We start from the raw sequence: 27,638 nt of genomic DNA on the forward strand, positions 1-27,638 counted from the left end.
TGCTCTTGAGTTGATCTGCATCTCTTTGTGAGAGCTGGTGCAAGCATTGTGTGTGTGTGTGTGTGTGTGTGTGTGTGTGTGTGTGTGTGTTTTCCTTTTTATGTGTGTGCGTATAGTATCAGTGTTTATTTGTTACTGTTAATTATGGCTCCCCCCTCTTGTCTGCTCCCCTAATCAGTGCACAGCTGCAGGGCTCCCTAAATATGGCAGCGCTGCATCTAATGTCTTAGTATTCACAGTGTCTGTCTGCTCACCAGCCATACAGAGCCTGGGGGATGAAGGGGGATTTTGGGCTCTGTGTGTGTGCATATATGATGAGAGGGTTATGTATTAGCAAAGTGGTAATGGAGGGTTCGTTCAGTCTCCTAATTCGTTGGCACTACTTAATTAAAAGCGAAACGACGGTATGATTGGAGCAGTTGATAGATGGAGACTGAGAGACGCCCATGCGCTTTAGGATCAGAGATGTCTGTCTGTGTGTGTGTGTGTGTGTGTGTGTGTGTGTGTGTGTGTGTGTGTGTGTGTGTGTGTGTGTGTATGTCTAGTGAAATGAAGAGGAAGTCATTACCTTTTAATAATATCCTCCTTTATTCCTTATCCTTTTTTTCCTCCTCTCTCTTTTCTTTTCTCATCCCCCCCTTCTGTTTCTAAAGCCCCCTCCAGTTGCACCCCTCCCTGGTATATTTCTACAGCTGGCTCTCAGTGTCAAGCTCCATGTCATCTTCAATCAACCCCTCTTTTCTGCAACACTTACCCTTTTTTGTCTTGTCCCTGTGTCTTTAACCTTCCAGTTGGATGTGTGTTGCATAAATGATCCTAGACGTGCATCAGTATGACTCGAGCTGTGCAAAAGAATAAATCTATAGTCACATATTTGTTATAGCATTGAGGTACCATGACATCTCTTGGCTTTATTACTGCTTTATTACTGCTGTGTTCAGCTACTACTGTGTGAATACTCTGAGCGTCATTTACTTAAATTGGAAGTGTTCAAAGGCAACTTATAAAAACATCCTCATAATGCAGTATTGCAGTCCAGTACAACACCAAACTATACTAGGCGAGTCATATAATTGATATAGTACATTTTTACTAAACCAACCACTGAGTTGAATAAAAAATGTATCATTGTATAAAAGTGTACATCCCTGCGTAATGAACTGTACCTGTGTATCTGTCTCTGAAGTTTGCTGACCTCATTCTAGCCCTCATGTTCCTTTTTACACTGTCTACACTGTTGAGTTTAAAATGTGATAAAATGTAAAAGTAAAATAAAAATGTGATCACTATGAGTAGGGGTGCAACAATCATTTTCATTATTAAGTAATCTGCTGATAGTTTTCTTGATTGATTGATTGATCAATTGTTCTGTCTGTAAATCTATACTTTGATATATAAGAAAAACATCAAATTCTCACATTTGAGAAGCTGAAACCAACAAAAATGACTGAAATGATTAACTGATTATTAAACTAGTTGCTCAACTACTCAATTGACCAACTAATTATTACATCTTTAATTTAAAGTTCAAAAAAAGTATTGCAGGGCTTTTTTATTGGAATTCATTTTATTGTACAGGGGTTTTCCTTTTATCCACTGGTGTTTAACATGTAAATAGCCTCTTATCATGTGAGTATAAGCCTACATGCAGAAGGTGACTGACCCACTAGTCCAAGGTGACATGTAGTTCATCTCAGTCTTTAGACACAGAGGAGATGATCTATTATTTGTGGGCATTTGCTGGAGTCTTTGTGCAGGTTCATTAGTGTGTGTGCCAGCAAGCAATAATTGAACCTAATTATATGCAGATATTCATTGAAATTTACTGCCGTAGGGTAAATAGGTCTCTAATTTCTGAATTGAAATAGTAATGCACTCACACTTGGTTGGGTGATAAGCCTAGGGAGTGCTCTAGTACTCCATCTCCAACCATCCACATCAAAACTCCTCATCCTAGTAAGCCCAATCTTATCTCACTGTAGCTTTTGCTTCACTCTGAAATACAGGCTTAAGTTTTCACAAAGCTATTTTGAGGTGGAAATTACAGTAGAATCACAATAAAGGTCAGAGACAATGTACCAGTATTTTGTCATGCAGGTTGTCCAGGTGGTTAAGACCCTTGTGTCTGCTTCTGTATTTTTCAGCTGTGGTCTTTGTCATGTTGTAGTAAGCATTAACTCTAATGTTGTGGTTGCCTCCATCAGTATGGAAGCTTCTTTACAGTGAAACAAGGTTTGCATGCTCTGTAACTTGACCTGTATAAACATGTTGTAACAGGCTAACGACGCCTCTTCTATAGTTCTTGTACAGTGTGTGTGTGTGTGTGTGTGTGTGTGTGTGTGTTTGAGATTGGTATGTGGGAAGGTGGGGGCAGGGGTCTGCATTGACACCCTAATCCTGCAGCCTAGTTTGGCTTTGTGTGAAAACCTTAGCTTGGAGTAGAGAGGGATGGAAAGAGAGAGAGAGAGAGAGAGAGAGAGAGAGAGAGAGAGAGAGAGAGAGAGGAAGCGGGAGAAGGAGGGGGTATCACGGGCAGTCAATGGAAGAAGGAGGGAGTCGGGAGCATGGGGTTTGAGAGAGGGCGAGAGAGGGAGGGGAGTGATGGGAAGGGAGAGTGAGGGAGATGGGGTTCGTTCATTCTCCTGCTCTCACTCTGAAAGGAAACAAAGGATGCTGAAGGGCCTGACTTAATGACAGCAGGACTTCTTTAAGTTGGCCTGTTAGTCTTTCAGCTGGTTAGCCTCTGCTGACCTGACGCCTGTATTCAGTCGTTGGCCTCTTCTTCTCCCTCCATCCGTCCGTGCATCTCTCTCTCTCTCTCTTTCTCTCTCTCTCTCTCTCTCTCTCTCTCTCTCTCTCTCTCTCTCTCTCTGCTGAAGATCTGACGTCTCATCACTGCTCTGCTTGCTTCCCTGGCTTCTACATGTGAGTTATTCTGCCTCTGTCTCTGTGTGTAAAAATAATTTAATAGCGGTCTGATGTGGTCATAGCACACTGTACTTTTACTATACTTTTTCTGCAGCTTGGTTAGTGTTTTTTTGTCATGTAGACAGACAAATAAGTGTGACCTGGTTTAATCTGTGGTGAGGATCTGCTCTTTCTCAATCTATCCCTCTCTTTGCCGCTCTTATTCATGTCTCTGCTCCTTTTTCTTAGCAATAACTGGTACATTTTCTGCATCTGTAAGACATATTGTAAGTAAGGAAGAAGTTGTGAGTAGCACAGCTATATTGCCATTTCCCCTGGGCTGGAGGAATTGGAGGAATAATGCACAGAGTTGACTATACACACCTGAAATCTCGTCTGGTCCTTAAATAAACTGTCCACTGCAAATATGCATTGGAAAAGATGAGATTTCAGCGCCTGTCAAGAAATGCCTAATCCAAATGCGTAAAACTAACATTTGTATGCCGGAGAGCTAATGCTAAATGACAGCTGCTTTTGTTAGAGGCAGCTCACAAGCCTAGAGAGCAAATGCTGCCCTGCCTACATATTTAGATGTGGTTTTCTGTGGCTGAAGGGCAGACGGCTTGGTTGCTGGCTTGGCAGCAGTGTTGGCACATTGTGGGTAAGCCTGGTGCAGGAACTGACATTAAGGGTGGGTGGGGCCACCTCTCTGGCTGTTTGTCACTTAGGAAGAGAGGGTGGCAGTGTGGTTTTTATTTCGGGTAATCAGGAATTTTTTGACTATTGATTAGCAGTGGCCATTATGGACACAATTTAAATTGCACTAGTCAGCACAACATTATCTCGATTAAGATGTTTATTAATGTCTGATATATGAATTCAAAATGTATATTCAGATTTCAGATTCTGTGAGAGTTTGGTCAAATTCAACTTGTCATCATTTATTTTAGAGCTGAGACAATTGACAGAAACAGCAAAAATACCCAAAGTTCCCTAATTCCCCCTTCTCAAATGTGAAGATTTGCTGGTTTTCTTTTGTCTTCTATGATAATAAGCTCAATATCGTTGAGTTTTGGACTGTTGGTCAAACTTAACAAGCTGTTAGAATACATCACTTTGGCCTGTAGGAGATTATGATGGCCATTTTTCACTATTTTCTGACATCGGTTCATTGAGAAAATAATTGGCAGATTAACCGAGAATGAAAATAATTAGTTGTAACCCCTGTTCATTTAGAAATGACATTTGTGAAACGTATCTTAATATGAGAATTTGAAACACACACACACACACACACACACACACACACACACACACACACTAGCTGTGGGTTCTGTTTTTTAATAGGCAGCCTGCAAGAGAGGATAACACACACAGATGCAGGGCTTTAGACATTGAAACTATTGCTGTGATTGTCAAGCTCTTGCTTTTGCTGCTGCTGTTTCTGTTACTATTAATCTGTGTGTGTGTGTGTGTGTGTGTGTGTGTGTGTGTGTGTGTGTGTGTTACCCAGGGAGATACAAGAGCAAGAGTTGACATCCCTGTCTGGCTTTCTGCATCTAAAATAAGAGAGAAACTGTGTGTGTGACCGTGTGGATGACAAAATCGGATCCTCTTGTTACAAATTCATGTTTTTAACTTGTTTTATTAAGCTACGTCTCACACCGTCTTAAGTAAAGCCAATCTCACCATCTTCATTCAGAGCTTTTATTATTTATCCTTAATGTGTTTGTGCTGGCTTGTAGAGGAATGTGCTGGGTTTCAGTATTTCCCTCCTGATTGAAGAGCTCCGTCCGGGCAGATGCAAGGTAATTCTCTAATGGGCCTCAGCTTCACTCAATAGCCATCAGTCAATTATAGTCAATAAGACAAAGCAGAGGACAGCGGGCTTGCTTGCTGTCACTGTTCAGAGTGTCACAAGATTGACCGTCTCTCTTTCGAAATTGAATTCAGTGCAGGGTGAGAGGAATGTTTACGGTAAAAACATTGGATGATGTGCCAGATAAGAATGCCTCTGGTCTCTGGAAAATAATACCTCGCCACTTTAGATGGATGGAGACTAGTGTCCCAAGACTAAAAATGTGGACATTAGACATGATATCCCTTTGCTCTTTTGCTTTCTATTTTTTTCCCCTGAGCAAGATCTGCTCCAAGTAATTAAAAGGAGAGGTCAAAAGATGACTAGAATGCTTAGTATGCGTGGATAGTGAGCCCTCTAGGGTTGAGAAGAAGGTGAACAGGTTAGAGTGGAGGGGTGGAGGCCACAAAGGAGGTGGGTTTTGATGAAGGCGGATGCCGGCTGAGGAAAGAAAAAACAGTCTTCCAGCTGAGCCCCTGGTGATTTTTTTCTAACCATCATGAACTCTGGTTCATCTCCCTCTTTGACAAATTCGTTCTCAGTTTTTATTTACTCTCCCCCCCCAGGTACTTGTTTGGAGATACACCCTTTCCCTTTTCTTTACAGCTCAATTACATGGTAAAGCCTGTAGTCAGCTCAGAAGGGTGAAGGGGGGTCAAATAAAGTGTTTCCCACTCTGCTTTAAATATACTGTAAGCTACAGCATGACCCTTGTGAATGTGCAATTTGGTTTATTTGCTAAGCTTCCCTCTATCCATCGCTCCATCACTCTCTTCTCTGCATCCCTCTACCCTCTCACCCTCTGTTATTCCCCAGGCGGCAGGCCACAAATTTGCCTTTATATCCTCCCATTTTTCTCATATGTAGGCACTCATAGCTCAAGCAGCGAGTGGAAATGGATCATCTGTTTGTGAATACGTAAAAATGCAGACACACACATGCACACACAAATATTCATATGCAAACACACTACACATGGTTCATACACATAAATATTGTGATCCTTTGGTGCCTCAGACTTTTTTGTTTTGCTTTTTAAGACACTCTGTAAGGGTCATTGCTTACTACGGAGTGCTTGCGTCCATTCCTCCATATTTAAGGACAATGCTGTTTGTTCTCAGATGAAAAGATTAGCTTCACTGAGACATAACTTGATGGATCAGTGTGTGCTAGGGGCCGCTTGGCCACTGAGGCCGCTAGTCAGAATTTGGAGCCGCCGCACAGAATAGCCCTCTATTGTTGTGGTTGTCAGGATGGTTGGCTGCTGTGGTGCGCACACTTAGACATGCAGGCATGCACACAAACATATACTGATGTACACACATACAAACAGAGACACTTATCACCAGAAAGAGTCAGTGTCAGGTCAGCCGCCTCAGCCTGTGGACAGCGCTGCATTGTTGCTAGCCTCCAGCTCTCCTGGACATTTAACAGTGCAGGCATTCAGCTGTTACTGGTGACTCAGGACCAGCGGGCAGCGCAACAACCAGCGTGACCAACAACACCTGCCTTCACACTACCACACTGTTGTGTTCAAGAGGCTTAAGGAGCAAAGATAAATCAAGACCATTAACTGAGTAACATAACTAAATAAAAGTATCAATATAAAGGGCCATAAGATGTAGGCTACTGTATGGCAAGGGAAAGGTAAAAACAGAGTGTGTGCACAGTATATGCAGTAATATAGGTTAAATACGTCAATAAGGAGTAAGTAAAATAAAATATTCCCCATGGTGAGATGAAAAAATGGGATCACATGGGGAGGGTTTTAATCAATTTGTTCTGTTCAGATAGCCCTATTGAACTTATCGCTTTTTCACTTGACCTCCACCCTAATGGCCCCCACTGAGAGCCTGTAGAGATTAATATAAATCACACAGTGTAATCCCTATTCATTGGACTCCAGTGTTAACAACTATATAAAAATCTGACCACCGAGATCTTGCGTTGACTTTTGTGAGGATTTCTTGCTTCCTGCCAAAACAACGCATATGTCATGTCAAGTGGCTGTTTGACTTTGAAACTCCTTCCAGCCCGGCTGTTTGACTGGCATGTTTTCCACGAGGCATCTTCAGGGGGTGTTGGAGCTTGTTTGAGAGGTCATATATAAGAGCACAGTTCTTTTACAGTTCATGTACATTCTTGTGGTTTTTGTACTAGAGGTGCTGCCAGTCAGCCCTCTCTCAGTGAATCAATGTCTTTTGTCATCGAAAGAGCGAGCCACCACCCCATCAGCCTCAGCCCACTCTGTCTGATACGCAGAAACACAGTGACATCTCACATCCCCAAATCAACCACAAGCAGCCAAAACACTCCAGTCAGTGACCTACTTCTCTGTCTTTTGAACAGGTCCCACGTGGACATGGATTTGTTTCAACAGTTTTTAGCATTTTTAGTGACATAGTTCAGCTGTTATATGCTTTTATGTCACAAATATGCAAATATACTGTATTTTGCTGGTTTATGTCTTCTTGGAAAAAGCCAATACAGGGCCATTGCATACTCTGTGAAGTGGGTGAAGCAATTCGCTCTGTGATTACGGATGGACCAATCCAACTTTTTCTTACAATACCAATTCTGATATCTCAACTCATTGTATCTGCCGATGGTTGGTTACCGATCCAATTCCAGTCTTCTCAATTTCCAAAATGTAATATCTGTATACCTTATTGTACTGATTGGGATCATTTTTATGTTGGGTATCATGAGGTCAGGGATTGCTGTTTCTTTCTTGTCAGATTGTTATGATATGGACATAACAATGTGACTTCATCCTCTTATATCAGCAAGCAATATTGAAGTAGTGGGTGGGTGCTTGGGAGTCATGTTTTTTTTTCTTTGTCTGTTTATTTTTGTCAGTAATAGGGCTGGGCGATATGGCCAAAATCTTCTATCCTGATATAGATCATTTTCTATCTCGATAATGATATATATGACAATATAGCATGTTTTCTGATAATTCAATCAAGAAATAGTCTGTATGATGTAACCACACGGTAAAGCCGATACTTGAATACTCCTTACTCTGTTAGCCAAACAGCACCTCTAGGGTTGTCTCCCACGTGCAAGGATCAGAATGTAAAGCATCATCCAAATGACATCCTCACAACTGACATTCTTACCACTGACATGGCGTTATCCTTGCTAGGTCTACTCTACATCTTTCCAAGTCTAGAGACAATTAACAGATTTAAGCTATATATACTCTGCTGCATCTAAAGAGCCATGATCTTACTTTGCCTTATACCTTCACCCTATCTCTCTGTCTCTATCTGCCCTCATTTTTCTCCTTCTTCATACTCTATTTAAATTCCAGGCTTGAAAAGGCTTGTACATTGACATTAGGGCTTTTAAAATAACATGCAGCTAGGTCTTATTTAACAGACTGCCTTTTAATCGTGTGTGGGGAGACAACTGAGGCGGATTCAGTTCATGCTGACATCAGCAGTATTTGTACTTCTGGTAAAAACACTGCGAGGGGAAATGTTCCAGGCGCACCAGACAAATGATCTTTTAAATGCCTCTTGCCTTTTCAATGTTATAATTCAAGTGTTCAGTAGGAAATTCGCCACACTTCCATATCTGTTGGCAAACACTTTTAACAATTGCAATGTCACTTCCTGTGTATGTGTGAGAGAGAGACATAGGTTATCTGTTACCGCTACCCTCCTCTGGTGCCCTGTGGTGCCAGTGTAACCAGCCTGGCAGTGTGATCCTGACACACACAAACACACACACACACACACACACACACACACACCACCAGGGCATGGCTGAGCTAATGACTCATCTCTCTGCCCCCCCCCCCCCCCTCCCCCCCCTTCTCTCTCTGTATGTCTGTTCCTCTGTATTTCTCTGTCTCTGTCTGTACAGGGGACATCACTCAGAAGGGCTATGAGAAGAAAAGAGGCAAGCTGTTGGCACCGTACATCCCACAGATACAAGGTAAGACAAACAGGCCTGCAGGAAATGTACTGTCCAGAACAGGTTTTTACTTTGCTCTGGCTGCCTGTTAGCATAGCAGTTAGCATAGTGTCCTTACAAGAGCAAACAGAATGAGAAAAAGTATCTTATGATTTTAATAATGATGATTATAGGAGTAGCTTCATTTTCATACAGCACATTTGTAAAAGAGAGGGAATATATATATATATATATATATATATATATATATATATATATATATATATATATATATATATATATATATATATATATATATATATTAATATTCACACACACAAACCAAATACAAGCAAAGCCAAAACTAATTCAGAAGTTGCATTTTTTAAATTGAGGATTTGTTAATAAAGTTGTCATAAAGGATACTGTGGAGGATTTTGACACATCTTTACTTAGCCTAATTCATCTGGTTAGATATGGTGTGTCTGCTGCTGTGTCCTTGATTGTTCTTTAACAGTGGTTCTGTGACCCTTTCTGCTATTATTAATGCGATAGCTCTGCAGCAGCCATATATCATAGTGTGTGTGTAGGGGCCAATAATCAGATATAACAATAGATGCTAACCAACCAAGGCAAGGAAGACATACTGTAATGGAACTGTGAAGATTAGGTGACTCTGCTGGAATAATAACTGGTCTAGATCTGGTCTCATTATAGTTTTGAGTGCATTGTGGGCTGCTTTCATAATGCCTTGTCTTACAGAATACAAATTATTTAGAGGAAGGTTTTGTTCATTTAATTGGCAGTTTGTGCATGTTTGTGCCTGCCATCCTGTGTTAAGCTGTGGGTGTTTGAGAAGAGAGGTATTAGCTTAGAAAAATAGTAAGGCGTGAAGTTTCCCAGCTGTATGTCACAATGTATTGTCTATGACTTTTGACTGTGTGGGGGGGTTCATACAGTTATATGTCAATTCAGTGTATTTTAAGGCTCAGTCAGTCAGTCAGTCAGTCTGAGCTGCCTCAGGCAGACTATAAGGTCGAGGTGGTTTGTGGTGAATCCCAGAGAGGAGTTGCTGTCTGTATGCTTCATGCTTCTCTGTCCTTTAACCGGGGTCCATGGCAGTCTTTGGTTTGGCCTGCTATAGGAACACCAAGCCTCAGTGGAAACCAGTCTGTTGTGGGCCGCTCACTCAAGGCTTTCCACTGGAGTTAGCAGGCCTGTTATTTAGCTTGGGCAGATCAATCTCCTCCATTCTCTGTCTTTCTCTTGCTCTCTTTTCTCTGGCTTCCCTCCTTATTCCTGAATTCTTTCTGGCATTCATTGTTACATCCACCCAGTCTGGATCCTAACACGTGAAGAAGTGATAGATATAGGGCAGAAATGGATGGGCTTTGGAGTGGGTGATATTCTTCCTGCAGGATGAATGGATGTGTTAGGAATTAATGACACATCCATCCAGCACATTGAATCAGTGGGTTAGGGTTTAACAGCTGCAGGGTTGAAATAGGAGACCAATAGACTGAAAGCTTCTAAACTCTATGCAAAATTCCATAAGCTGGTTTACTGCCTTATATTTCACTGTTGTCTCAGGACTGTACATCTGCCACGTGCATCAAAGTAAGGATACAAGGCTAGATTGTTAAATTCTATGAGAGAGTAGATTCATTTCCTTTTCCTTCCTTAATTTCCTTTATATTTTAGTGTTTGGACTTCACTATGAGCTTTGAGAGTAAATCGTTGCTTGTGTTGACCATACTGGGAAGTCAAACATTTAGGAAAAGTTGTCATGCTTATGTAAGTTTAGGAATATCTGTACCTCCTTGGTGAGAATACAGGTGTGCCTAATCGTGTCTTGAGTGAAGGATCATTTTTTAAATGTAGTTGTAATGTAGTTTCCATTTTCTGATTATGAATACAGTTGCTTAAATCCCCAGTTCTTTCAAACTAATTTCTATCAATTATTTATGTGTGTGATTCAAATATACAATTGTGTGTTTGATGCAGGCCATTAGCCAAGCGTATTTGTTCTCTAGGAAGTGAGACACAGCACCTGTGTCGTCAGCCACCAATTCATCAGGGTTCGCTGTGGACCAATAACAACATCTGCTGTGATGGAGCACGTCTCTGATTGGCTTAGTGCTGTGTGTCTCTGAAGTGTGTTCTTCCCAGCAACCGGGTCTGGTGTCCTGGCTTGTTTTTATAGACCTGTTTCCTCCGGGAGGCTGGGAAAGGCTGGTGTGTGACTGGGCTGTCAGAGCGATATAAGGGACCAGCATATATTGATGTGTATATGTATGGTCAGGGGATGCTGTGTGTGTGTGTGTGTGTGTGTGTGTCAGACTGAATGAATTATGTGTCCTCAAATTACCTCCAGTCTTAATTAAGCTTGATTATTTGAGTTTGAAACTCATTGTTATTGAATAGATTTAGCTCAAGCGTGTGTGAATGTTGCTGAGCATTTCTGTGTGTGTGCGTGCTGCTGCTGTCTGAGAGTTGCTGACAGTGTGGAGCTCACTGATCCCTACTAAGCTGCCGCTGAAAAGCCGGGCGGGCTGATGGCTGGCTGGCTGGCTGGCTGAGTGTCTGACTGGCCAGCCAGCTAGGTGTTAGATCTAACTGGCTGAATGTGGCTTGGTAGGACTCTGTCCTCAAAAGGCTGTTTTCTAATGGGTCATTTAGTCAGCAAAGGTTACAACATTACAGCAAAGCTGTCCACAGTCTGGTCATAGATGCTTTTTATTCCACAATGGGACTATAGTTTTACTCACATTTGGCTTCCACAAAGGATGTTATGTGTTTTCATTCATTCAACATAATCAATTAGTTTAACTAAGTCTCTATTCATTTTGGGCCACTCAGTCAGCTATAATATAGAAACTCTTCTACAAGAATTCTGCCCTTTATCGTTTTTATTATTTTTAAACAAAACTGTCAGTTGCTTTTAGGCAGCTTTGACTAAAGTGCATTAATATAGCTGGACTGGTAAGATGTTAATGATAAGTACCTCATACTGTGTCATCAGATTGAATGTGTTAAAATGTAACTGCTTTTTTAAAATGATTTTGTAGTCATTCAAAACACTTCCCTTGGGGAAGGAAGCCTCCAAAGGTAGTATGCATCAAACAACAACAGCAAAAATATCAAGAGGTCTGCAGAGGTGGGTTTTGTGCTAGTGGTACCACTGGCTTGGTTGAGAGTTCCAATAACCTCAGTTGGCTACAGTAAGTTTGCATATGATAAATTGCAGGGGTTAATGTCTCTGTCACTGCATATTTTAGCAGCCAGTTTCATTGGAAGAAATGGAATAAAAGACAGGCTGTGTTCCCTATATACCACCTCTGCAGCGTGAACCTGAGCTTATGCTGTTTCAAGTTAGTGTTTTTCACCTCCACAGGGGCTTGATTACTTTACTTACACAACAGTGGCATGTATTTAGTTATTTATTGTGCTGCTGCTTTGATGTATATATGTAAGTATAAAACATTCATTGTTTAGGTATCAGAAACTAGACACAGAATAAATCAAAGTACAGGCGGAAACTGGCAGGAGGCTGTGGAAACATGGCACTAGTTGGTATTGTTTATCAAGCAACCTTTTCAACTTTATTGTCCCACTGTCTGGGAAATTTACCTTTTACAGCTGTTGGATGTATTTTTGAGTTATAGTACAGATGCGGTTCCTTTGACGGCTTCCTGTTCCATTGTGTGTGAAGTTGTCCCTCAGCTCTACCTAAAATAACTGCTAAGGCCTTTCATTACTCAACATGGAAATACAAGCAAGTTGTGGGAGATGAGATTCCTTTAATTAGTGTGTTCATATTACATATTAGGAAGTTCATCTGGATCAAACTTGTGATGTACAGTAAAATAAGATTCAACTCATTTAGTCATATTTTACATTCTTTGATGTATTTGAAGTATGTACATCCTACATACTTCATACATCAGTATGAGAGCATGAGCAGAATTGAAGCCAATGGTAGAAGACAAAGCTTGAGCTGCGACCTTCCTTCAGGCAGTAGTAGTCTTGGGTTTCCGCTCTGATGTTAACCACTAGTTACTTAATGAGGCTCAAATGAGAATTGCATAAGCAAAAGGATGAATCACTGCCTGCGTCACGCAGAGCACAGAGATTTTGAGTGTTTGGTAATTTTAGAACGCTCTAGTTAGAAGATGTTGTCTGTTTGACATTCATGGTGCTTAATCACCTCCTTTCTATTATGTCTGTGTAATTTGCATTTGCTTCCCTTGGAAAGCTGGAAGGCAGCTGGAAAGCTGCGAGAGAGGCTGGATTAATTTAAGGGAAGAGTTTCTCAACTCCAAGCTACTGTATTAGAAGAAAGCAGCCTAAGTAGGGATTACCATTAAGCTTGTGGATACTTGATCTAGTCCAGCAATATTCAGAAGTGTTGCTCTATGTCCAAGGCACATTCTGCAAAGAGTGTATATGCACATATTTCTAAAAGTGATATTTCTGCTTTTGAGCATTAGAGGAAGTTATGGCTTTTGTTTCTGTCCTGTTGTGAATTCTCCTCTCCTTGCTTTGGACATGTTTCCCTACAGGTGTAGATCCTTCACTGCAAATTGACAACAGAATCCAGGCCTCTTCCCAAGCTGTTCTTCCAGGTTCCAAACACAACAAGTCCCGGGCGGCCAACACCCGGGATGAACGCTTCAGATCTGGTAATCATGTCTCCATACTGCCTGAGAGTTTTAAATGCCTACTGCTTTTTTTATGCTGTAGCTTAACTGTGTTGATGTGTTCTCTTAGATTTGCACACAGAAGCCGTCCAAGCAGCTTTGGCAAAGTACAAGGAAAGGAAGATGCCAATGCCCTCCAAGAGACGATCTGTGTTAGTTCAATCTTCTGTTGAGGCATGCACCCCGCCAGGTGAGACCTCTGTTCTTGTAAACCCACTGTTCGCCAGGGGCAGGGTTTATCCTGTGCGCACACAGCCTAGGTTTATGCTCACACTGGGTTGTTTACATTTGCTCCCATGAGCATTGGAGTGTAGGATGCTGACACTCTGTTGTGTCCAGTGGTGGAAGATGATGTTTCCAAGCATTTGCTACTGGAAAGAAATATGCAGTTTGATGAATATGTCCATTCTTTGTGACTATAAAGGGCTCAGTTGTCATTGTTCTGTTCCCTGGCAGACCTTCCCACATGAGTTGCGTAATAGATGCATAATCAGATTTTTAACATAATCTCAAAATGTCGACCTATCGTCTGCTTTTATAACAATTTGTATTGTGTGGGCCAGTTCATTTCAATGTCATTTTACGTCATTCTGCAGCTTTTTTTCTGGTCTGATTTTCAAGGCCCAAAAAGCCCTTTTTGTATTGTTAGTTTTGCCCAAAGATTCCCAAAAGAATGTATGTATTCTTCAATCTATAATTAGTCGGTAAGATATCTGTGCAAGATTTAATGACAAAAAACTTGCCAGTCTCTCAAACACTGCAGTGGCTTTATCATTGGTGTCTAAGAGTTAATTGGTGGGGGGCCTTAGAGCCTCATGTCTTGGGTAAAGAGAGAGGACACAGCGGTGGAGCGAGTAAACGGATTAAGAGCTCAGACATTGGGGTTTGAACAGGAGAAGGAGGGGGGCCTCTTCATGGTTGTTTCACTCTGAGTGATCTACTGGTGTTGGTGTGCAGTGCACACAGTGGCATGGTTATGTTGTGTTATTTATTTAAACATTTCATCTGAGATTTGATTTTAGATGGTATACTTCATGAGATTGCATTAGCAAAAGTTTATCATGAGCCATAAAGGCACTAAGGTGGTGGATTTAGTGGAGTGACGCCTACTGTATTTGGTGATCTCCTGACTCCTCCTTTAGCACCACCCAATTTGTACTCTTGACTGAAATATCTCAACAATTATTGGATGGATTGCCATTAAATTTGGTTCAGACATGCATGTCCCTCTCATGAATTATGATCACTTTTGTGATCCCCTGACTTTTCAGCTACTGTCATTGTCAGGTCAAACTTTCTATTTGTCCAGCTATTTGGTTTAGAACCAAATACCTGCAACACGAATGGCATTCCCATCAGCCTCAGCTGTGTTTAGTGCGAATTAGCTAATGTTACCATGACCATGGTAAGAATTATGTAAGTGCTAAACATCAGCATGTTAACATTGTCATTGTAAGCATGTTAGCATGCTGACATTAGCATTTTAACTTAAAATGTAATCAGTAAAAGTGATTTTCCATTTATACTAACTACATATATGAAGCATAGATGGAACCTAGAGGCTCCAATATGTAGGATGCCATTTGTACATTGTCAGTATAGTGATTGTCACTTTCAGGCACCAACCATTACGATGTTGCCTCAGCCAATGGGATAGAATTTATTTTCTATAGAAACAAGTCAGGAAAAACAACCTCAAGCATTTAACTGCTGGGCTATAGCTTTATTAATATACCTGACTTTGTTCGCTTGAACACAGTATTTCATTAGTGCACAGGAACAACTGAGATCAGTCCCTGCTTATGTTTTTTTCTCTTTTATATCCCTCCCTACCTCCAAATCCTCCATCACTGCCTGTCTTTATCTGACTCACTCTTTGCTATCTGATCATGTTTTTGTCTGTTTATCTGTGACTAAACGTCTTTTTCAGTTTCCTTCCCATTTTTTCCACCTCTCTATTTCTACTTTACATTTGTCCTCTAACCCCCTCTTTCTATCTCCCTATCTGCAACTGTCTCAAGGTTACTTGAGAGAGATTAGGAGAGAGATTGGAGAGAGGCAAAGGAATAACAAACAGAATCCTAAATGCGAGATAACCCCCATAAGTCTGCTGGTTGTAGATACATTAAATTCTAGCTTGTTATAATCAAACCTCCTCCAGTCTTCCTCTGGCAGCCTCTACAAGGCCATGAGAAAGTCTGAGGAAGGTAACCATGATTTTAACAGTTTCTCAATTGATGGACTTGTTAATACATTCTGTGAGTGATAAGGAAGCAGATGAATGGCATAAAGGCTTATTAGTTTAGAGAACATCATCACGCATGTGCTGATCAAACACACATGTTTCATCTCTGTTTTCTAAATGTCTCCCTCTCATCCTCTCAGTGGACTTTTTTTTTTATAACATTAAAGCGTGATTTATGGAGGCTCCACGCAGAGCTTTCGCCGTAGCCTATGGAAGTGGCCTGAAGTTTATACTTGTGCGTTGGTGAGTGCGTTGATCTCTTTAAGAGAATAGCAGGGCTGGCATGTGTGTGTGTGTGTGTGTGGTAGAGCGAGTGTAAGAGTGACTGTGATTAGCTTTGGAGCGAGTACCGACTCTAGAGTCATAGTGAGACTGACCATGGTGGGAAAAGGTAACACTCTCCTTGATTGCATGTTGTTTATGGAGAAGGAGAACCAGGAAATGAGTCGGGGGAAATGCAATGCTACCAAGCCACGGCCAAGCAACATGCGTCGCCGCAACGTGTAGTTACATTTTTCGAGAGGTGCACGTCAGGCTACGGCGTAGGGTCCGGCGTAGGGTCCGTTTCTCCGCGTACCTAAGTACGTAGCCACGGCGTAGATTTAACACAGAAGCATAAATCACTCTTTAGGCTTTGTTTTGTATGTTCGGTGCCTTTAGTTTAATATTTTGAGTGTGAATGAGTTTTGTACTTTGGGTTGTTGCTGTGTTCTTCATTAATGATGAATGTGGGGAAGTGTGATCTTTCTTGGTGATTTTGAAAACCGTTCATTTTCTCAAGTGGGTGATGTCTAAGCCCGTATAGCCTTTTCATTGCAGCATACAAATCCCAGACTGGCCTCATCTTGTGTATGTGTACTTCAGTGATCCTGTCGAAAGAACAGACGTTTCTGGGAGCTTGGCAGACGAAGTGAAATGGGTTCATTTTGAATGATCCTTGCCTTGCTTTGAAAGTTGTTCTTGTTTGGGCTATTTTTGCTGAGACCAACTGCTCACAGCTGCCTCGAGGGAGAGACAGTAAAATCATCAGTGACTCTGTTTGAGTCCAAGGCATAATAACTCAACCGTAAACTACACTTAGCAAAGTCTTATACTGACATTTTATAGGACATTTGGTCAGGCTATTTCAGTTTGTGTATGAATTTTTTTGAGGTAACATATTCAAGCAGCTTCAGCAGTATCAATATTAGTTAGGTGATATGTAAATGCCCCGACACAAAAACACATCACATTTTTTTGTCACTTTATTTTTTTAACGTCCATATTTTTGAGGACTGTAATTCAACATACATACAATTTATAAGTTCTTATAACTGCTTAGTTATAGCTATTGTAAAAATATGACTTTGTATAGTTTGTACCATAAATATGTCTCTCAAAAACCTGCCTTTGTTAGTTGTATTCCTTTTGATTAAGTTAATTCAAGTCTACTTTCAGTGTGTAAAAACACAAACTCTTCTTTTTGACATTCTTGTCATTTACAAATATGAAAAACTCTGGTCTGTCTGTTGTCGAAGTCTTGAAAATAGGAAAAATATTGAAGTACACTCTGGCTTCAAACACATTTCTCTTTAACTCAGATGACGTTTCGGCCCTCAAGCCTTGGAGAAGGCCTGATTGTTTGACACTTTTTTCCTACTTTCAAGTCTGCTTCCAGTGATCAGCACCTCACTACAACCCCTTGTGTACAGTACTTTACTTTTCTATATTATATGTTGTCAAAGTCATACTTTATCATTCATATAGTACACATATAGGTTCAGTGGGCAACGTTATACTTTGTGTTTGTATGGCTACTTTTATAGGCAATCAAATATCAAATTCATACCAGTGAACCAATAAGACATTTAACAACAAGCATCCCTCAGTTTAATAACTTTCATCTCCATTGAAATCATCTATATAATATCAGCATATCATCTAACTCCTCCGTCCCATGTCTTTGCCCACTGTTGTGACGCTGCCCTGTCTTGACCTGTCAAACAGACACCTCCTCAGCGTCGGAAGACGAGGGCTCGCTGCGCCGGCAGGGACGTCTGGCCACCTCCACGCCCTACCAGGGCCACGGCCACCTAGCCGTTGAGCACTGGTTTAACCGTGTCATCCAGGGTTCGTCCACCTCATCCTCCGCGTCATCCACCTCATCCCACCCGGGAGGGAGATCTGTCACCACCACCAACACCACTGCCCACGCAGCCCTCAACGCCAACGCCGCAGCTACCGCACTGGCCGACCTTATGGCACACACCCAGCTAGGTCAGTGACACACGCAGTCTCACTCATTTGGCATCACATTACGGCTGGTCGATCTGTATGTTCTTGTTCCCTTTTAATTGATGCAGCGCCCTCATCCCGTGAGTTAGCTGAACTAGGAAGGTATTGGAGAACTAGAATAATATAACGTTTTCATGCCAAGCAAGGAAACAGTATTAGGTGTTTTAAATTGTTTTATTCTTAGTGTTCTCACTGTTCAAGTGTGCACGTGGAAGAATCCTTATTTAAATTTGTATGCCTTTGGGGTGCATTGCTAGCTCACCTGGTTGAGCATGCGCCCCCATGCACTAAGGCTCAGTCTTTACCGCAGCGTCCCGGGTTCAAGTCCGACCCGTGGCCCTTTGCTGCATGTCATCCCCGTCTCTCTCCCCTTTCCAGTCATCAGCTGTCCCGTCAAATAAAGGCCTAAAATGCCCCCCAAAAAAACCTTTACATAAAAAAGTTGTATTGCCTTCATTCACATACAGTCCTTTAACAAGCTTCATCTAAATATAAACATAAATCACAGTCTTGTCAAAACAGACTATTTTACTTTGTCCATTCCACAGTTTTTCTATAACTGTAGCTCAATAGCAGACAGCGGTGTCTTATACATCTGCTACTGCCAAAGCCTTATCTCCCTCCAGATACACAAAAGCACTTGATGAGGCAAGACAAAGGAAACCAGCAACAAAGTTTGAATTCACGTCTCTCTAACTAGTCGTCTCCGTGTGCCATCTCCCTGTCATTCAGTCATGTAAAAGGGCTCACGGCCACTTCCCCGCCAAAGTTACTTGTTCCACGTTGCCATTTGAGTGTCACAAGCTAGTCAATGGGATTCAGTGGATTCATCTCTATTCGTCTCTCACGCAGCAGCAAAGTGAGATGGTGTCTTGCTCGTCTGTGTGTGTGTGTGTGTGTGTGTGTCTGCTGGTAGAACGATATCCTATTAGGATGGTGCTGTCGGATGTCTGTCCAGCCTGTCTCCCCTCAAGGTTGCTGTCATAAAATAGCAGCAGTGACTGGTGCTGAATGGAGTTGTAAATAAATGTCTTATATTATCCTTCCTTACTCGTTCCTTGACCCCTCAAACTCTGGTTCTGTCTGTCATTCACTTCACCAAAAGACAAATGACTAGTAGGCTATGCTATCACACGTTTTGAAAAAACACATTTGTTCTTAGCACATGTTATATTAAGTTAATACAGTACATGTATAAGTTATTAGGTTCTTTAGAGGGGAACATCAGCCCTCAGTTTTCTATAACCATAATTTAGGCAACAGAAGTTTGTTTTGGTTCCATCAACACTGTGTTACCATAGCACTTTAGTGTTATTAGGTTTACAATTTAAACGCAGTTCCCATCACACCATACCAAAGCACCTATACTCCCTCTTACTTTATCAAGTACACCTGTTAAATCTAATGCAATCCAATACAACAACCCAGCCATAAATTCTACCTTTACAAAGATAATGATGTTCACTTTTGATTGACACTGTCAGAGAGGTGTTGTTTAAACTACATGTTTATTATTGAGGTTGTAGTTTGCAGTGGTGGTGAACATTATATTGAGAGGTGTTTCTAATGTTTTGCCCACCCCATTTACAAACAGGAGGGGGATGAATATCAGAAACACATCTTAATATAATGCAGTGTTACTCACTGAGGGGAATGTATCTGCTGAATAGAAATCATTCATTCATTATCATGGCAGATAGTTAAAAATGCAGGTAAAACGTGAAATCCTAAAACACACTATTCTGCAGTTGAACACTCTTCACTTGCAAATGACAAAAAGGCTTTTAGCCTCTCAATTAGAGCAGAAACTAACTATTAGTTTTGTTGTGGATTAATCTGTCGATTATTTTCTCGATTAATTGTTTGGTTATAAAATGTCAGGAAAATTGTGAAAAATGTTTTTCAAAGCCCAAGATGACAAACTCAAATGTCTTGTTTTGTCCACAACTCAAAGTTATTCAGTTTACTGTCATAGAGGAATAAATAAACTAGAAAATATTTACATATTAGAAGCTGGAAGCTTTTCTTTTATAAAAAAATGACTCAAACCGATTAATCGATTATCAAAATATCAGATCAGTTTGTTTGCTCGTGAAGTTGATTTTCATTTAGTAACGATAGCCCAAAGTAGGCCTGGCGTTTGACCTTTTAACCCCCGACGCCCCACTCATCACAGATAACCACTCAGCGCCCCCCGATGTGACGGGGCTGTCGGAACGCTCCTCGCTTCATGCGGAGCGGCCCCAGGTGGCCTCGGTGCGAGGCGTTTCCCGGGGCTACATTCATCACACCAGCGTCATGGAGACTGCAGATGGTGAGTTTTTTTACACACACACACACACACACACACACACACACACACACACACACACACACACACACACACAGAGTAACCTCCCTTTCTCCCCTGCTGACTATCCCTCTGTCTTTTCAGTCTGCCTTCAGACTGGCACAAGCTGCTGACTGACCCTCTTGTGTTGCCATAGTAACACTGCAGCTCTCCAACCCCCCAAAAAACACTATGTTTCTTCCTTGACGCTTGATATGTCGTTGATACTAATAAAAGCACATTATTTTATAATGATTTATACAGGAATTGATTCACTTGCGTACTAAAAAGGCAAAGAAAATTCTTCTTTGAGTCAGAGTTTTAAACCAGAGGTGATTCAGTTCTTGTCATGTTGTTAGTGAATCAGTGCATAAATATAACAGCCACCAAAACCAGTAAAATCAAACCAAGAGGATGTGTCATTACGATGCATAAAATACAAATTAAATGAACTGGGTTTTTTTCTGGTATTAAGTGAACTTGTTTCATGCATTAAGATATCTGTTTTCACAGTGTACACACCAAGTTTTATTGTCTTCAGAGAGTTGCCAGAGATGACAATCATAGATGCCATAGATGAGCAGTCCCTAAAAGCACCACCAATGTGCCCTGTCACCCTTCCATCTTCAATTATTCAACATCAGAGCTGAAATGCTCCTTTAAATCAATGTCCAATGTATTTAATAAGCTAGCAGCCAGAAAACTGGAACACTGCTTCAGCAGAGCTATTACCTTCCTGCCATCCATCATCTGTCATTAGGAATGTGTGCGTTGTCTGGGTTTTCACTGCAAATAAATGCTAAATCAGCCCACCTTGCTGACACATAAAAGGGAAGGAGTTTTAAAAAGATGTAAACAGTGTCATTTTTGTCCCTTCTGTTTCGCTGTTTAGTGTTCAAGATGTTTCAAACCCACGCTGCCTATGCAAGTTTTTGCACACAAGTCATTAAAAAATGACAAAAATAGCTTAAATAGCAAGAAATCCTATCTTTGTTGTTATGGTACCACAACAACAGTCTGTGTCTTAGTGCTTTATAAGCCTACTCTCACCTACGTTTGGCTGCTGGTAGATTTCTCTATCACATTAACACGTTCACATTTCACACGGAAAAAGTTAGCAGGAGTGTTTCATTGACATCCTGATGTGTCTCTCCTCCAGGCTGTGAGTGGAGAAGTGAAGGATCCCTCAGTTTAATGGATGGTATTTATAACTGTTCTTCCAACTCTATGGCAGTCTTTTATGTGTGCACTCTGCTGCGTGAGCATTTGTGTTTGTGTGTGTTGCTGCCTTTGCCTCCACTGTCAGGTCGAGCACTTGTCCAAACTGTATTTTCCAAAAGTATATGCAAAGCTACAGTGAATTTGATTCCTGTGTGTGTGTGTGTGTGTGTGTGTTTGTATAGCTGAGTGTGTTGCCAAAGGCTTTAACACAAATGTCTTACCTATATGCTCTTCAAACTGATTATGTTAAAGCACAATGTTTGAAAAGGCCTTTTCCATGACAGGTGTAACAATTCATTTGAGGTTGTGAATAATTAGCATGTTGACATACTGGTTTCTGCGCTCACACAGAGACACTAGGACTTGTCAGTCTATGTTTCTCACTACACTCTGTGACACAAGCCTGTTAGCCTGTAGCCACACAGTGGGTTCTTTGATGGCAGCTGTCTAGCACTGTTGCCATTTTAATAACAACACATAGTTGGGTGTAGAAAACAGGCCACACAGTAACTTTGGTTCCATCTGGACTCGGATAGTGACGCTGTATGTGTTGATGGAGCATGCATACTGTCATGCATTTTTCTCAACAAATATCATGAAAAAGCCAAAACCGACAATTAATCCTATTAAGAAGTATTGTCTGTGTATCCAAAGTCTGATATAGCTTATTCCTCTGTGCCATAGACTTCAATTAGTTGTACAAAAATACAACAATTATGATAAAAATTTGCACCGTAGTTTATTTTGAGTCAATTCATCGTACAAACACACAAGAGCACCAAATGTTTATTGATCCGTGGCTAAAAAAAAGTCCACAACAAATGGTCCTCTGTTTTGAGTAGTGTTTGATTAAAAACTACAGTGCCCAGCTGCTTCAGGAAATTACTTACTTAAAATTAAACTATGTATTGTAAACCGTTTTGGATAGTTTTTTTGGCTTTAGTAGGAACAAAGGAGCTTGGGGCTTAGAGCCACAGACAGGGTAAGGAAGTCAAAAATATTTGGAGCCGGACTAACACAGAACTAACACATTGTTGGTTTTGGTCTTTCCATGGGATTCATTAACAATAAGAAAAATGTAGGATAGCCAGCCTTGCTCATTGTCTTCATCTTTGTTATGGTCTTAGCTTGTTGGTAAATACAATTCTGTTTATTTTATATACATATAACTGCAAACACCTGGTGTGCTATTTCCCCCCAAAATAAAACAACAGCCAGTGTTTGCTCCATAAATGTAATGCTGTGGGTGGATACATTATGAAATTACGAAATCATGAAAATGGTAACTATAGTCATCATCACAGGTGGGTCCTGGTTGGCTGTGATATAAAGACGACGCTTGAGTGCGTGGGGTTCAGGGCCCTAAGATGTTTTCTTATGTGTCTGGGGTTTTCTAATTGGCCCATCAGGTGAAGAGCTGACCCCTACACGTCAACTCCCAGTGCATCTGTCCCTACATTAGGGAGGCAGAGTCTGTCTGAGGCAGGCTTATTATAGTAAGATAGATCAGGCAAGCTGGGTGCAGCTGTGGCCTTCGTCTCCTGTGGCTGTCTGGAATGTCTGCCACAGACCACTCCTCCCAAACTAAGTACGAATTCATATGGGGGAAATGATGTCCGATGATGATTATAGTCTGCACATCCATGTCTCAAATGTGAGGGAAATCTAACTGGACACCTCCCCTCTTCTCTCATTTTGAGTATGTTATTTCTCTCTTGTCCTGCTTTAAGTATTGCTTTCATCTTCTGGTTCAGCAATTTTAACATACACATTAGATGACTTGTATATATTTTGGCTTTGCTGGGCGTATGGTTGGTTTTAGCCTCCCACAATTATCAGTTTTGCCGAGCGTATGTTAAACACACTTTTAACACACATTTTGAGACACCTCATGAATTCCTTACTGTAGGGAGGCCATCTTTGTTGCTAGGCAGCAGGCGAGGAGGCTCCTCATTTTCTGATTTATAGCCTGTGAGGTTTGTCGGTGATTCTACAGTATCTGGACTGAAAGACTGTAACCTTCAACCTCTCCTGTGAGCTCGAGGTTCACTGTTTTGTTGTCCTGCTACAATGTGAGCTGGTTATCCTCTATCGCATTAGAGCACCACACTGACCTTTTCTCTTTTCTTATCTCTCCTCCTCTCATCCATTCCTTTATTTCATCCATCTTTCAATCAATTTGTTTACATATGTCTTTTTTTATCTACATATACCCTTTTCTTTTCATCCCCTCCAATCTCATTGTGAAGGTGTACCAGTCAACAGTCGCGTCTCCTCCAAAATCCAGCAGCTGCTCAACACTCTGAAGAGACCAAAGCGACCGCCATTACGAGAGTTCTTTGTGGATGACTTTGAGGAGCTTTTGGATGGTAAGATGGCCTGAAAGTAATTACATTGCTTCTATTAAATCAATAAATCATGAAAAAAAAGCATCCGTCTTTCTGTGGTGTGATCAGCATACCGATCCGACACTTCAGCAGTTAAAGGATGTATTTGATATAACCACTCCTGCTCCTTTGAGTGTGACAGCCACATCCCCTTCAATATGTTGTCTAATTTATTTGTAGCTTTCAGTGGAGTTTTCAGCTTCAGTATTGGTTATTTAATTTAATTATTATTGCAGCCGAGATAAAAATGTATATTGACCTCACTACGTCTCACAAATAAACAGTCAATGTACGCTTTTAGATCACGGGTTGTTATCTTTTGGTGGAGCTGAGACCACCAGGTGTGCTAAGGGAGTGGTTAGGGAATACACACACACACACAAACACACACACCAGTGGACCAGCCCTGTCCAACCATTTCCTCCATTTTAACCAGCCCATCATGGGTTTTGGGTGGTACTCTGCCAGGCTGAATAAACACTGTGAAAATGAATACGCAGGAGGAATAGTAATACATCAGCAGGTCATTGTAAAGCCTCCCTGAGTCTGGCACAGAAGCTGTGGCATGGCAAGCCCCGATGGTCTGCTTGGTGCGAGCAAAAAAACACACAGAGCTGAAATGGCAGCAGGCTTAACACTATCTGTTCCTGATCAAGGTGTTTTATTTGGCGGTGGACGTCTTGCCAGCTCAGCTAAGCAGTTCTGAATTCCACTAATCAGAGAGTTCAGGAGAGTGTGAGGGGAGAATAGTGATGGAGAGATGGAAGTCAACCCAAAGAGCGAGTAGTGTGTATGGAGGAAGGGAAAGTCAAGGATAAAAGGAGCTGCGGCTTATTGAAAGGCACAGGTTTCTCTTTGTTTCTCAGCTCACATTTAATCCTCCAGTTCTTCCTCTTCCATCACTCCCATCGTCAGTGTCTTTCAATCCCCACACTCCTATTATTACCTTGCCATACTTTAAAAGAGTTGTATAATTGACAAATTTACCATTTCTTTGTAATTCACAGCCAAAAACATACATTGAACCACACACACTGATGCCCCATTCTTTTCCCCATTTAGTCCAGCAGATAGATCCCAACCAGCCAAAGCCAGAAGGCCAGCACACAAGTCCCTTGGAAGGAGAGCCTCTTGGGGTGGTCAACAACTGGCCTCCCTCCTTGCCAGCAGCCTTACAACGATGGGGCGCCACTCAGCCCAAGAGCCCCTGTCTGACGGCACTCGACAATGCTGGCAAGCCTGTCTACACACTCACCTATGGTAGGTATCAACCTGTGAATGATTGGTTCAGAATTTAGAAAAACAATATCAACTCCTGTCATCCATTCTTTGTGGGTTTTCTCTGTGCAAATAATGGACAAGGAAGTGCCTGCGTCTGTCTCTAGATACCTTATTTTGTAAACTGCTGTTATTTTAAGCTATTTTGTGTGTTTGCATATTGATTTATGGGTCTGGGGTTGTTAAAAGTAAAGTATTTACACTGTATCTTCACCTCTGTAGGTAAACTATGGACCCGTAGTCAGAAACTGGCATACACTCTTCTTAACAAGCTGAGCACCAGAAATGAGCCTTTGCTCATGCCCGGAGACAGAGTAAGTCATGAGATAAAATGAGAGTGTCCAATTCAGTCCAGTCAGTTGTATATAACAGTTCTTGTTGCATTTCAGGCATTTGGCTGAGGCTCCTAATACAATATTCAGCATGTGCAAGACTGCATTTCTCTGAACATTGAACACAATTTCAAGTGTTGAAAATGAAATGGGTTGAAATAACCCAGCTAAGAAGCTTAAACTGAGATCATATTATAATCCCCTCAGCCTACTTGAAATATTGATATTTCTGATTGCTCCCTTACAGAAGGCTGCATCTCAGTGCTCAATGTTTAACCAATAAGTTCTCATGTTTGTGTTATGTCTTTACAAATATAATATCACGTCATTACTTGAGGGAGGAAGCAAATGTTTGGTTTCAGATCTTGTCCATGATAGTTGCTACACACCATTCACCTTGCCTTCTATTCTTTAACTTAAAGCAGGAACTGCATAACATCGTACCGTAACATATCGTGTCTGTGCTACACCTGTAGGTTGCACTTGTTTTCCCCAACAACGACCCAGTGATGTTCATGGTGGCCTTCTACGGCTGTCTCCTGGCAGAGCTGGTACCTGTGCCCATTGAAGTGCCGCTTACCAGAAAGGTAAAGGCAAATACAATCTCCTTGGAATGTGTGGATATTTTTAATGTGTGTGATTCTACATAGACAATGAAGAGCAGGAGTGACCCCTGCTGGACATTTGACCTATAAATGATACCCTTAAAAGTTGTTTAAATGTAGATATTTAGGGGTCCAAGCCCGAGTCAGCAGGGCTGTAGAACCCTATTGTTTTTCTATTGATTAATCATCATCATACATTATTTTTATTTTTCTTCCCCGCCTAAAACTCCGACTACAGCCTAAACCGTACATGGTGGGGGGTTGGCATTTTCAGTAATGGTCCCAAACTCCGCAAGGACCTCAGGCGCAAAAATAGACCCACTTCCACCACTATGTGGCGCTATAGCAGAAAAAACGCATTTGGCCCTATAACTCCGACACCGTACACCTTACATTCAAAAACCATACATCCCCGCGTTCCCTGGATCCAACTGAGTCACATGATATAGGCCACGCCCATTTCCACCTAAACTTTTATGCGTGAAAAATCGTGATTTATCAAAAACCTACTTTTTCGAACTCCTCCTAGACCGTGCGACCGATCGGCACGAAATTTGGCAGGTAGCATTTCCAGATGAGCCTGACAAAAAGTTAATAGAACTTATTTTGATAGGATAAAAATTGCGCATATTACGTACAAACAAATTTGTGTAGCTAACTATGAAAACAGTAACTTTGCCATATCTCAACCAAAATAAATGCTATCAACACCAAACTTTAGACTCATGTTTGTCGTGACCCTCTGGAGGTCGCTCATGTGTTTTACGAGAATTGGTCACTAGGGGGCGCTACAAGTACAAAAAGTTTATATCTCATGAACGGCTCATCCGATTTTTACAAAATTTGTTGGGTACCATCTAGGGCCAATCGTGAGGCCAACCCTTGAGTGGGGTACTGACGGGTCAAAGTGGGCGTGGCCTACGGGACCCAAGTCTAAATTTACTACTTACGCTAACGTGAACAACTTTAAATTGATAGGGTAGATAGACAATGGGTCATGGACCACACCTACCAGAAATTACACATGTGGACCACTAGGTGGCGCTATAACGTTTTTTTGCTTTTAACTCCCACATTACACATCGCACATTAGAAATTCTTATATCCACATCTTCCTTGAATCAAGCTGAATCACATGATATAGGCCACGCCCATTTCCGCCCAAATGTTTTTTCGCAATATCGCACAATGCGCAAAACCAACTTTTTCGATCTCGTCCTAGGCCGTGCGACGGATCAGCACGAAAACTGGTATGTAGCATCTCCAGATGGACGTGACCAAAAGTTACCCAAGGAATTTTGCTACGTTGAAGTATGCGCATTTGACGACCAAACAAATTTTCCTAGCTAGCTACCACACACATATCATATCATATCTCGGCCAAATTAAATGGTATCAGCAAATAACTTGAGATCTTTGTTCAACATCACACTACGATGCTCTGTACCAAATTTGGCAAAGATCGGCCTTCAGGGGGCGCTATAAGCAACCTTTATTTGTGTTGGCCAATAACTCAATGCATTTGAATGGGGAATTTGCAATTGCAATATCTCTGCCACAGTACATGCAATCAACACAAACCTTGTGGGGCTCGTTCGG

At 41.4% G+C, this 27,638-nt stretch overlaps 1 protein-coding gene across 12 annotated transcripts in view; it reads left to right on the forward strand.

Annotated features, from left to right (window-relative positions):
* The window catches only part of dip2a (disco-interacting protein 2 homolog A), an 85,518-nt gene that overhangs the window by 39,289 nt on the left and 18,591 nt on the right, over positions 1-27,638 (forward strand). For 5 of the 12 annotated variants that reach the window (XM_031299752.2, XM_031299759.2, XM_031299767.2 and 2 more), the window contains exons 2-11: positions 8,639-8,710; positions 13,231-13,350; positions 13,439-13,558; positions 17,600-17,869; positions 20,064-20,201; positions 21,376-21,417; positions 23,687-23,806; positions 24,887-25,084; positions 25,325-25,416; positions 25,911-26,021. In XM_031299752.2, the coding sequence (XP_031155612.1) occupies positions 8,639-8,710; positions 13,231-13,350; positions 13,439-13,558; positions 17,600-17,869; positions 20,064-20,201; positions 21,376-21,417; positions 23,687-23,806; positions 24,887-25,084; positions 25,325-25,416; positions 25,911-26,021 (1,283 nt within the window). Of the gene's footprint in view, positions 1-2,653; positions 2,926-4,693; positions 4,716-8,638; positions 8,711-13,230; positions 13,351-13,438; positions 13,559-17,599; positions 17,870-20,063; positions 20,202-21,375; positions 21,418-23,686; positions 23,807-24,886; positions 25,085-25,324; positions 25,417-25,910; positions 26,022-27,638 lie in introns of those variants that run through there. The other 7 variants (XM_031299775.2, XM_031299782.2, XM_031299790.2 and 4 more) reach the window with 4 other exon arrangements.

Source organism: Sander lucioperca, chromosome 8, assembly GCF_008315115.2.
Source record: "Sander lucioperca isolate FBNREF2018 chromosome 8, SLUC_FBN_1.2, whole genome shotgun sequence".
NCBI lineage: Eukaryota > Metazoa > Chordata > Actinopteri > Perciformes > Percidae > Sander > Sander lucioperca.